Genomic DNA, 12613 nt, shown 5'->3' on the forward strand with positions numbered 1-12613 from the left:
CATGTGCACACACACATACCTGCTGCTACAGGGACCTGAAGGCTGCTCTGGTTTTACACATTTTTCTACTTCCCTTAGTGTCCCTTAGTTCAGTCATGCTGACCCAGATACCTAGAGAAAAATAATAGCCAATACTCAGTGTATACACATACACACACACACACACACATAAAACAAATGTTGTGAGAAGTGAGATTATACAGCTTTGGGGATATGATGTCAAGTGGAACTTTAACCATACTGGAAATCCAACATATTGGGATGTGTTTAATAACCTGGCTAGGTTTCTTTTGTAATTTCATAAATAAAGGAAATCCACTGTTTTACTATGAGGCATTGCAGCTAGCTACTGTTACATTGCTAGTTACTTGCTACTAACAATTTGGCTACACTTTCTTTCCGTTCATAACACTGTAACACCAAACACCACATGGTCTAATATATTTAGAGCAACTATTTTGAATTTGCTTACATTTTCTGCTTGAATGAAGATTGTTGGACTATTGGCATGGCTTCTTTTTTGGGCTATATACATGAACCCTGAACCCTGACTAGCAAAAAGAACCAATAAGTAATGAGCCAAAACGTGTCAATAATGTGCACATGACTCACTCAGTGAATGGAACCTCATTACTGTCAGCCATGTTCGATGGTTTTTGATGAATTCGTCAAACATAATCGCTTAACTCAATCACTGATTCTGATCAGTTGAGTGAATTGACTTATGTCATGTTCAACTCAAAATCCACTAAAAAAAAGAAACTCAATTGTTGATCCCATCAACCAATGTTAGGTTTTATCTATTACAATAGTTTACAAAAGGTACAAGCCTCATAGGTTATAGTTGCCTACTACAAATATAAATGTATACATAGAAGTAGTCACATTTCACTATCTTGTATCTTAATTTCATGAACATGGGAAATGGTAAGGAATAGTACTTTTAGAATTGGATGCTGTTTGGCAAAAGTGAAAGATAGGCCATGCAAAAGTATTAAACAAAAAACATTAGGTACAAATTTTTTAAAAAATAAATTAAATTAAACTAAACTTGCTGATTTCAAATTCAGAAGTAAGATATGGTTTAGGAATGTGAAATGTGATGGGAAATTCATCATACAGGTAAAATTTGAGCACTAGGCATTACAGCTAGCTAGTGATCATTATCAAAGATCCACCTGTTGTGTGTGTGTTCAAGCTTTTCCGCATGAATGAAAAACATGGGAGGAAGGGTCATTTAGATGGCAAAGAACGTTGAATGGATTGAGTTTTAACAATAAATGTGCAAACGTCACTTTCTGCAGCTGTCCTTATATCTCTCTCATTGCAGTATCTTGGGAATGCACATATTCGGCTGTAAATTCAGTCTGAAGACAGATGCTGGAGACACGGTCCCTGACAGGAAAAACTTTGACTCTCTACTGTGGGCCATAGTGACGGTTTTTCAGGTATTTCACTCATGCTACAAGAAAATTATTATGTTAGAATTATTACGTCAATCATTCAGCATCAATTTAATATATGTATATGTGTATCCCTTGTAGATCCTGACTCAGGAGGACTGGAACGTGGTGTTGTATAATGGCATGGCCTCCACCTCTCCTCTGGCAGCTCTCTATTTCGTGGCTCTCATGACGTTTGGAAACTATGTGCTTTTTAACCTACTTGTTGCCATTCTGGTAGAGGGATTTCAAGCAGAGGCAAGGCAACTGGCCTGGATATTTCTCTAGAAATATCAATAGCATTGTAAAAAAAAAATCTTCACCATTTAGCCCTAAAAGTGATCTATTGCAGTAACTGTAGTTCCAGGTGCTACTTTTTGTACTTTGTCCTTTTTAACTCCATTTCCTTGATATTTCTCCTGTCATTCCTCCATCAGGGTGATGCTAATCGTTCATATTCAGATGATGATGGGTCGTCCTCCAACTATGATGGGAGTGAGAGACACAAGGACTCGCTTCAGCTCTCTGGTAGGTTTACATAAATGGGACATGCAGTGTAGAATGCATCCCACCTTGAGCACCAGTGCAACCAACTGGTTTAAACACGGAATTGGATAATACCTATATCAACAGGACTTCCTCTTTTGAGACCTTTCTCCAATATAAGTCTCTTGTTCAGTATGTCCATCTTCAAATGAATTTCTTATCCAGAATGAGTCCCTTTCTATTATGTCTCCCTTGACTTGGATGAATAACTTTTCCATTATGAGTTCTCTCTCTAGGATGAGTCTTTTCTTCACTATTATCAGTCTGTTATTAAGTATTCTGTTATTCAGTTCTCCAGCATGAGTTACTTCTCCAGTACCCAATATAAATCCATTCTCCAGGGTGAGTCCTTTCATTCCAACCACGAATCCCTTCTCCAGGAGGACTCCTTACTTTTCTGTTATATGTCCTTTTCTCCAGTACCCGGGATGAGCTCATTCTCCAGGGTTAGTCCTTTCTTCTCAACTATGAATCCCTTCTCCAGCTGGACTACTTGCTTCTCCAAGTCCTTTCTCCTGTACCTAGTATGAAGTCATTCTCCAGGGTGAGGCCTTGCTTCTCTAGTCCTTTCCTCATAATCCAGTATACCCTCCATTTATCCAGCACTTCACCCTTCCCAGCTATAACTCTCTCTTCAAAATAACTTGATCTTCAAATCTTCAATTTGAGCCCTTTCCAACTTGAGCCTTTTGTTTATTATACATAACTTTTTCCAATACTTCTCCTATTCCCCTAGTGAGCCTTTCCTGCTGCAGTGTTAGTCCCTACTCCAGTGTCCAGTATGAGCCCCTTCTCCAGGATGAGTTCTTTCTTCTCCACAATAGATCCCTTCTCCAGCAGGACCCCTTGCTTCTACATCATAAGTCCGTTCTCCAATCCTTCATCAAGCTTGAGCATTTGCATTTCCATTATAATTCCTTCTCGAGTATGGGTTTCTTCTACAGAATGTCTCTTCACCAAATGAGTTTCCTCTCCAGAATAAGTTTACATCCAGTTATGAGGGTTTTTTCTCCATTACTGAATTTCTTCACCTGTATGAGTATCTTAATAATGGTATGATTTTACTTTTTTGTAGTATGACTTCAATTGCATTGATCATTATGCATCCACTCAAGGCTTCTTTTATTTTTGGCTTTAATTAAGCCCACAAAAGGCCACTATTCTCTCTCGCCCATTTCCTATTTCCTGGCTCCCATTTCCTCACTTGACCTACTTCAGTTCTTACCTCCACTCTCCTCAGCCGACACTGTAGAATAGAGGGTTGGTTTGTCTTGTTCATCCACACTTAACCCAGCAGAGGCCCAGACTCCTCCTGCTCTCTCTAACTCCATCTCTAGCCCACTTCTTTTCTCTCTCCCCTCTTTCTCTCCTCAAGTGAACCAGATCATTTGGCGCTTTCAATTTACATCTCAGCTTCTTTCCTTTTGCACAGAGGCTAGAGTGCAAAGACCCTATAGTATGATGTGTAAATCGTGATTTGCTCTGTAGGTTACCTCATACAGCAGTTAGATCAAGCAGAGAGATGTGGCAGGCTCCATGGAAGCTCCATATTGGTTTCATATGTCCTAGAATGTGAGGATAGTCCTAGTAATTACCTGACCTTTTGGGTGTGAATCATATCTTGAGTTTTTTTTCTTTTTATTTTCCTCACTGCTGAATGTCTCTCTTCTCAATGAAGTTTCTTTACCGCAGTATGGTTAATAATTTACATTAAAGCCAACACTTTTTAGAAAACTGTGGGGAAACTACTCAAAGTCAACCCTCCGGCTGGCCTCAGCTGAGGGTCAGTGTAAATTTTTAATGGTTGGGGAGAAACTGAAGTAGCTTTTTCACATAAACAGGAAACCAGCAGGTGACTGGTCCCATCCACTTCCCTTAAACTACCTAGTGCAACATTGAACAAAGTCACAGTTGTTAACCTGCTTAGTTCTATAATTCTTGCCTCTTTGCTTTAATGGAAAATTCTAGAATTAAAACATAGAACTTGTCATTCAGATGGCTTGGATTTCTTTACTCGTCCATTTCTGAAAATTGCTGTTTGCTATTTGAAATGTGTCTATTTGCTTTATCTGAATGGGTTTTTTTTTGACTTGAGCTGAGTGGTGTTGCACTCTGTTTCTCTCCAGATCCTAAACTTTGTGCTTTGACCCCTAATGGGCACCTTGAGATGAACCCCATAGGAGGAGGAAGGATAAATTTGGAAGAGGAATCTCGTAAGAGCAGTGTCACCAGTCTGGGCAAGAGCAGCCTGGAGCAACGATCTTTTTCACTGGTGAGAGCAAAATGCCAAACAATCTGTCAATTACCTTTCAGATGTCTAAATTAGTATTTAAACACAATCTTAATACAGTTGGGTGACAAAACAATGGAAAAATCGACATAAAGTGTCTTAGTAAGGTGTTGGACCACTAGAAGCTATCAGAACAGATTCAATGGGCCTTGGCAAAGATTCTACAAGTCTCCTGAACTGTATTGGAGGGATGATCACCATTCTTCCAAAAGATAGCTGGTGGTAAATTCTAGTTCCATTCTGAATTTAGGTTTTTAGTCAAAATTGACTTGGCACCCCTCTGCAGAACCTAAAAATTCAGCTTCATCAGACACCTTTGGCTGAAATGGAGTGAATCAACCATTTTGCTGAACTAATCACCAAACCTAATTACCCAATATGGCTTCTATTCTTGTCTATGAATGAAAACACCAACATACTATGTCTAATGTATCTAATGGAAAGCCTCCCAGATAGAGTAGACTGATATTTCACCAAATTGGAGACCAACTCCCTATTAAATTATTAAATTAAATTAACTATTAAATATCCTTGATTTCAGTTTGGATGTGTAGGGGTCTGTAAACTTCTAGGCATATTGTATATTTCAATACATGTTTTTAAAGCAGTAAAATAAAAAAAAAAAGTCATTTTACATAACAATGCAATGTGATTATACTGTAAGATAAAGTATAATGTTAAAATGATCTTTTAAAAGAACATAATTATCCATTAAATGTCTTCGCTCACTCAAAGTGTTAGAGAGTTATAATTAGTTATAAGTTATAACTTAAAAATCCTAAAAAAAAAAAAATCCTAAACTCCTGTTTAAAATGTATCCCACTTCACTAGAACCAGCAAAATACAGTAAAATCTTCCAGTAACAGTGCAGTAGTTATACTTTTGTGTACATTTGCACACACTAAGGTGTGTAGCTATAATACACGATAGGGCAACTTCATTGAATCTAAAAGTTGAGACTAATTAGCTGGGATCTAAAGGAGCTAAAATCCAATAGAAATCCACAAAATGATTAGGAACTTGTAATGCTGTATAGAAAAAATAGTCAAAAGTTGAACAGAAAACAGAACAAGTGCAGAAAACAGAAAAAGGTGCAGTACTTTTCCATAGCAACTGTGAACATCTAAAGCAATCAAACTCCATTGCTTGGATTAACACAAGTATTTTTGTTAATTTGAAACTGTAATCCAGTACTACTGCAGAGAAGCTTAACATCTTAAACTTTCATAATGCATTTTCATGAGCCTTTGAGTGTGGTTTTGGTAATTTGTAAAGGAGAAAGATGGAAATGTTGAGTGCTTATCCTGTTGCTGATTCAGTAGTGACCAGTGTCTAAGCCTCATGCTCAGCCCTGGATAGATTAGTCACATATGAGGCAGAGTTGGACTCAAACTGCCAACTGTGAGCCCATTGAGTGTGTGATTCCCATCAGCTCTCTGTGCGTGCTGGCTGCTTCTGCTGGAAAGTCACACACCGCTAATGAGTCAATGAAACATTTGCGATAATTATTGCTTTGATTAGAAATCACTCGGCCAGAGAGTGCCCTGGTGCTCCCTGTGAGTGTCCACAATGTGTGTGTGTGTGTGTGTGTGTGAGTGTGTGTGAGTGGATGTGCGTGTGTGTGTGTGTGTGTGTGTGTGTGTGTGTATGTGTGTAAGAGCATGTTAGTGAGACTAAAATTCCCTGGGTAAGATGCCAAGCCCAACCATGACTGTGGGGTTTCCATAGCAACTCCTCTTTAATTGAGACAGCCATAGATAGAGAGAGATAGAAAGAGAAATGGAGGAGAGAAAGCTCGATGGTTTAAATATAGTGTTGTGACGCACCATGCATGGGAGATCACGAGATTAGCCATGCTAGTGAGAGCTGATATTTCTGTGAGTCGAACCATGCATTGAATACAGCATGGGGCCACCAGCATACGCATGCACACACACACACACACACACACACACAGAAACTGTAGTGCTGAATGGCTAATCAATCACCATATGTGCTCCATTCACAGTATTTCACTCACTTTGCAAAACTGCTCCACGTATATCCACCAAATATCTCACCATTTGTTTCTCACTTTTGTCGCAACTCAAGTTGTCATGTCGCTATATTTTATTTGACAGTTACCAAGTACCAAGCGTGTGCACTGTGTCTCCTGTTGGCACACGGCATCGCCTCCTGCTTAAAGTAATTTTAGATGACTTAATAACAGTTAACAAGGTTTCTATGGCAACTGTTTCGTTACCTCCACTGGCACTAAATATGGGCAATTGTCCTCTTTTACAGCAAACATATACAGCCTGCAATTATCTTTGTAAGGCACTATAGCCAAGCACACACACACACACAGACATAGGGGTAGAAACCATAATGCATTAATAAACTAAAATTTGTTTAAAATATAAACAAATTTCTCATAGCCAGGAGAGTTTTATAAGAGATACAAGTGGAAGGGATTGCAAGGACTCTTTGTATTACTCTCTTTTCTTCCTCCCTACAGCGTCATGGCCGTAGTTCCTTGTACCGCCACTGGGGGCGCCCCCACCCCCAGTCAGCATGGAGCCGCCGCTCTAGCTGGAACAGTGTGGGTCGTGCTACTCGAGGTCTGGCAGTAGGGGGGAGTCTGCGAGTCCGAGGTCCCCACTCCCACCCGGCTGAGAGGGAGTCCCTCCTCTCTCCACGCCCCCAACTCTCACATCACCCGCCTCTCCTTTCTCGTCGTTATCCCCTTCGCCGTGATCGGCGTGCCCTCTCGCTCGAGCTCCCCGAGCAGCTCCAGCTCCCTGGACCTCCACTGCAGCACCCCCTTCTGACCAGGAAGAAAAGTGTGTGTGGGGAGCAGCACCATGACTGTAATGGGAAAGCACCAATGCGCCAGAGAGCACTGCTCAGCGAGGTTTATCCCCAACTCAATGCTCGGAAGGACAAACTACACCTTGATGAGGAGACAGACTACGTAAGTTATTTGTCACAGATTTAACAAAATATGTGTAATGAACAAAAAATGTATAATGGCTGTAATGGATATCAAAATTTCCCCATGTGAAAAGTTTTCCCAGGCTGCCCCACAAATGCCTTGGTGCCGTACATGCACTACCATTCAAATTAAATGTATGACAAGATAACCATCTGAAAGAATAAAGAAATTGATGTCTGTAAAGCATATTTCAATTTCATCTGTCATGTATATCATTATAGCATCTTGTGCCATTCACTACCAGACACTGATGTAGCACTTTTCTTAATAATAGCTTTCCAGTGGCACTTTATTTCTGCTGTTGATTCTTCTCTTGTGACAGGAGGACAATGTGAGAATCAGATTTCTCTCTGTCACTACACACAATAACACCTCATTACAAGCTATAGTACGTCGTTACAAATGGGTTCTTCTATGAAAGGCTTAGTTGATACTGACTAAGATGTTAAAGAGGGTGTGGGAATTTGAAGAGAACACTCCAGACGTTCTCTGCATTGTACTTATTATTTTTGTAATAAATAGCTGTGTTTGTAAAAGAGCACCTGATTGCTTGACTTTTGTATAGAAGTTAATGGAATGTACTTTGTAAGAAAATGACATGTTTGTTGGAATAAAATTGCCTGCAATTGTGTTTGCTGAGTAGTTAATCATAGTTTTACACTATGTGCCATTGTGTGTGTTTTACTGACTCATTGCCATTGTGCTGCTTTTGAAGAGCCTATGTTTTCGGATCCAGAAGATGATTGAGGTATATCGGCCAGACTGGTGCGAGACGAGGGAAGACTGGTCTGTCTACTTGTTTTCCCCTGAGAACAAGTGAGTCATCCAAATGATTTATACTAACCAGATGTCAGTCCACTCAGTGGCTTGGAAAATTCATATAAATATTAAAAAAAAACATACTTGTATTGAAAAACAGCCCTTGACTCTTAGTCAGCCACTTTGGGGGTCTTAAGTGTGGATTTAATTTGTGTCCAAAGAAATTGCCCAATTTTGACTTGTTGGCAGTTTTTGTAATGCCATAGAGGGGGGTGGGAGGACATTTCTCTTTATCTAACTATTTTCTCTCACTCCCACCTATCTCCTTATCCATCAAGAGTTTAACCTGCAGTGAGGATGAAAAATGGAAAAGAATGAAGAGACACGGGCAGACCGGCATAGTGTGACAAAGGGAGAAAAGAATAGAGGGTTGGGAAGACCTTTCTTCAGGAGATGGGAATGAAAATGTGGATTAAAAAGGATGGAATAATTGAGATATAGGATGGCCTAAGGAAAGCTGAAAATTATGGACGGATCAAGGTCTATAATGGTGGAATGGAAGGTGAACAGAATGGAGAGATGGAGGAATATGATGTTGGAATGGAAGTTGAGAAGAATGGAGAGATGGAGGTACATGATTGATTAGAAGAAGGAAGAGAATGAAGAGATTAAGGTATGGAGTGGTGGAATCTATATTGAAAAGGATGGAGGGATGGAATGGGGGAATAGAGGGTGAAACTGCAAGAGAAGTGGAGATATAGGAGAGCAAAATTCAAGAGTACAGAGACTGAGCTATAGAGTGGTGGGATGGAAGATAAAAAGGATGGAGAGGTGGATGTATAGAAGAGTGAAGTGGAAGGTGAAAAAGGATAGAGTGATGGAGATGGTGGAATGGAAGGTGAAAAAAAGGTGAAGAGATTGAAGTATACAGTGGTAGAATGGATGGAAAAATGGAAGGGAGATGGAGCGATAGGATAGTGGGTTGAAAAGTGGCAAGCCTGAAGCGATGGAAGTATATGATGGTAGAAGAATGTAGGTATGGGTTGATGGGATAGAGGGTGAAAATGATGGGAGGATAGAGTAAAAGTATGGAAGATATAGGATTGTGAACTTGAAGTGAAAGAACTGTGGACTGGAATGTGAAAATGCTGGATAGATTACATTACATTTTAGGCATTTGGCAGATGTCTGTCTTATCTCATTTATACAACTGAGCAGTTGAGGGTTAAGGGCCTTGCTCAAAGGCCCAGCAGTGACAGCTTGGCAGTGCTGGGATTTGTTCTCACAGCCCTCCAATCAGATGTCCTACAGCTACCACCTCCCAGACGGAGACAAAGGATCAAGGGTACAGTAAAACTGTAATGATGAGGCAGACGGGAAAGGAATGCAGATAAAGAGGGATGGAAGGAATGGAGCACTTGAGAAAACAGAACAAAGCTAAAGTGCAGACTGTTGATGAGATGGTGATGGTGTGGTAGTTTTGATTAGTGTATTGATCGAGCCCTAGGGAGTAACAGGTGAAGGTCTCAATCATAGCATGCCCCACACCGGTTTCTTCTAAGAAAACAATGCTTGTTCAGTAAAAAGGCTTGTAAAAAAACAACATTATTGTAGCAAGTGCCTAAGAAATACAATACGAGGCCCCCTCTTCCTTCACCTCATGCCGAAGTTGGTATCAAGGGATGCCACTGGGGTGGAACTGAAGCATTAACTCATCTCTCCTTCCCTGTCTCTCTAGGTTCAGGTTAACTTGCCAGAAGATCATTGCTCATAAACTGTTTGACTATGTAGTGTTGGCCTTCATCTTCCTCAACTGCATCACAGTGGCTCTTGAAAGACCCAAGATTCACCAGGGCAGCCTGGTAGGATTTGCTTCTTTCTTTATCCCATCAACAATTCACATAGTCAGGGAAAAATGATGACTTTAAATCCTAAGGTGCCTTGGTCATCCATACCAGAAATCCAAGAGGGCATAATTGGCCCAGCTCTCTGGGTGTGAAATATGGTCTCCCGTCCTTCCTGTTAATCAGAGTGGGTGTATGTTAGCTCATGTATATGGAAGAGGGGAGTTAGTGCTATCTTTCAAGCATGTTCAGGAGAAAACTGGGTAACATTCTCCTCTAAAAGGACCTCAGGGCTGATTTGCAATTCAGTGCAATGAAGAACTGCCAAAAGTAAGAAAGGTAAAAGAATGAAGAGGCATGTCTTAAGAATAACAGAGAATACCTGGTGATATATACGACTGACCAATCTGTTCTCTGTAGATGCCAGTCTGTGTATAAGAACTAATACCACAGAACTAACAGTCCCCTCCAAAGGTATTGGAATGGCAAGGCCAGTTCTTTTGTTTTTGCTATGCACTGAAGACATTTGGATTTGAGATCAAAAGATGAATATGAGAAGATAGATCAGAATTTCAGCTTTCATTCAACCAGGAGCATTCTGGAAACAGCAAATTCTAGCAATTCTAGAACTCAAAGATCTAGAATTCTTTAAAGATGTACAAATCTTGATCTTGAAATGGAGAGTTCTATAAATCGAACTGAGAATGTAGAATTGTTTTTCAAGGAGTTCCAAATAAAAAAAAAAAACAGAGAGCATTGTAGAATTGTGCCATTACAGAATTCAACAGATCTGGTGATTTAAAATTCTTAACTAGAATGTTTTGAAAAGATTCCTCAAATGATGAATTCCAGAATAATTCTAGAATGCTTTAGCAGGGATGCCTATTAAATTCTAGAATTGGCTGCTGTTCCAGAACTGGACAGATCTAAAGATTTAGACTTATTTGCTAGAATGTTTTGAGAAAGTTCATAGTTGAAATGGGGGTTCTAGAATAATTTGGCATTCCAGAACTAAGGAGCCAGGCATGTATAATATGAAGTTCTAGAATTCTAGAATTGGCTGTCATTCCAGAATTCAACAAATCTATCCATTTAAATAGAATTTAAAAGAGAATTTAAAATAAAACAACAACATCTAAACATCTAGAATTTATTGAAAGTTCTAGTTCTGTGCTGTTAGTTTTGTTCTTCTTGGTGTACTCAGCATGACTCTGCTTCACCATGCTGACATTTACATGTTCCCTTGTCCTGAGTAATAAAGGTAGGATATTATTCACACACTTTTCTCTGAGAATGCTGCCATTTTCTTCTGTTTCTGCTCTGCTATTTGCTGCAAAATGCTCCATTTTACTGTTATTAGGACTGTAGAAGACGTAAAAGAGAAGATAATTGTGTTCTGCTCTTTCTCTTCTCTCATTTTTTTTTTTACTACAGGAGCGAGTCTTTCTCACCATCTCTAACTATATCTTCACTGCCATCTTCGTAGCCGAGATGACGGTCAAGGTAAGTACACCGATACACTCCTACAAACTGCTGTCTGTCTGCATCATCCAATTTAGATTAGCTACACGAGCTTCCAGCTGTGTCTGTGACAATGCTTGCGGGTTTTCTAAAAGAAAAGCATATTTAATTCTATCTTTTTATAGACTAGGCTTTATGGCTCTTGAAATTATTTATTCATGCATGAATGTCAGTTTCAAGCTTTAAATATCTTTTTTAATAGTCTGAAGTCATGTATAATTTAGGCATGCTGTCACACTCCAGGGTTTCTCAGTGAGATGGACTTCCTTATGGAGGAACTCTCACAAATAACGCAGGAATGATTTTAAAAACTATTAGAGTTAGTCTTGTCTTATTAAAGAAATAGTTTAGCGAAAATGAAATGGATACAACTTACCCACTGAAGAAAAATGCAGTCAAGCAGCAAAAACGTTTATGGTTTTGCCCTGGAATGACAAAGCTAATGTTGTTAACATGTAAGAGCCTCAAATTTAACACCATGTCTAAATTACCAAACACTCTCCTGACTTACTTTTGAGTAAAATCATGTGCTGTGGAAGAACGTGATTTTGGATTTAAAATGGGTGCCATGACTGATTTTAGTTCTATGGATATTTTTTGTCTCATATCTCATACAGTTTCTGACACAACATAAGTAAGTCTGTTTGATTGTTTGATTGGTAGCCATATGCCTTTATCCTTTTAGCTACAGTGCTAAACTTAAGAACTTGATCTGAAAAACATGTCTTGATCTGAAAAACATGTCTTGACTGATCACCCACTGTTGAGGTAAGAGTTTGGGAAAACTTATCAGAAGAGGCTGAATTCTGGAAAACAGACAAAAATGATGGAATTTTGATCAGAACTGAGTTTTTCTGAGTTTGACAGCTAGATTTTAAGAAAAAACAATATGGAACTGTTTTATTCAGGCTATTTCAAACCTTGCCTTGGCTGTCTTCCTGCAAAGAATTTTAAAATGCAAGTTTCTCAGTTTTCACTTTACCTGGTATATGTGTATATAAGACACCTATTTGACTTTATTTGGCTGTAGTTCTCAGAATTGCAGTGGATATAAAAAGTCTACACACCACTGTTTAAAGAGCAGCTCAACTTGTTAATGACAGACTCTGTTAGGCTTGTAATGAATTGAGTCAGAGAAACTCAGAGAACAGAACAGACACGATAGAATGCCTATGAGAAATTAATGGAGTAATTAATAATATCGTCATCATCAAAATACCACGTCTTTTATACTTCT

At 39.3% G+C, this 12613-nt stretch overlaps 1 protein-coding gene across 1 annotated transcript in view; it reads left to right on the plus strand.

Annotated features, from left to right (window-relative positions):
• cacna1ia (calcium voltage-gated channel subunit alpha1 Ia) overlaps positions 1 to 12613 on the plus strand; it is a 116309-nt gene that overhangs the window by 64044 nt on the left and 39652 nt on the right. The window contains exons 11-18 of the mRNA XM_034300618.2: positions 1331 to 1448; positions 1545 to 1700; positions 1880 to 1970; positions 4115 to 4260; positions 6776 to 7231; positions 7968 to 8068; positions 9750 to 9873; positions 11290 to 11358. Coding sequence (XP_034156509.2) covers positions 1331 to 1448; positions 1545 to 1700; positions 1880 to 1970; positions 4115 to 4260; positions 6776 to 7231; positions 7968 to 8068; positions 9750 to 9873; positions 11290 to 11358 — 1261 coding nt within the window. The remainder of the gene's footprint in view (positions 1 to 1330; positions 1449 to 1544; positions 1701 to 1879; positions 1971 to 4114; positions 4261 to 6775; positions 7232 to 7967; positions 8069 to 9749; positions 9874 to 11289; positions 11359 to 12613) is intronic.

This window comes from Pangasianodon hypophthalmus, chromosome 2, assembly GCF_027358585.1.
Source record: "Pangasianodon hypophthalmus isolate fPanHyp1 chromosome 2, fPanHyp1.pri, whole genome shotgun sequence".
NCBI classification, from domain to species: Eukaryota; Metazoa; Chordata; class Actinopteri; order Siluriformes; family Pangasiidae; genus Pangasianodon; species Pangasianodon hypophthalmus.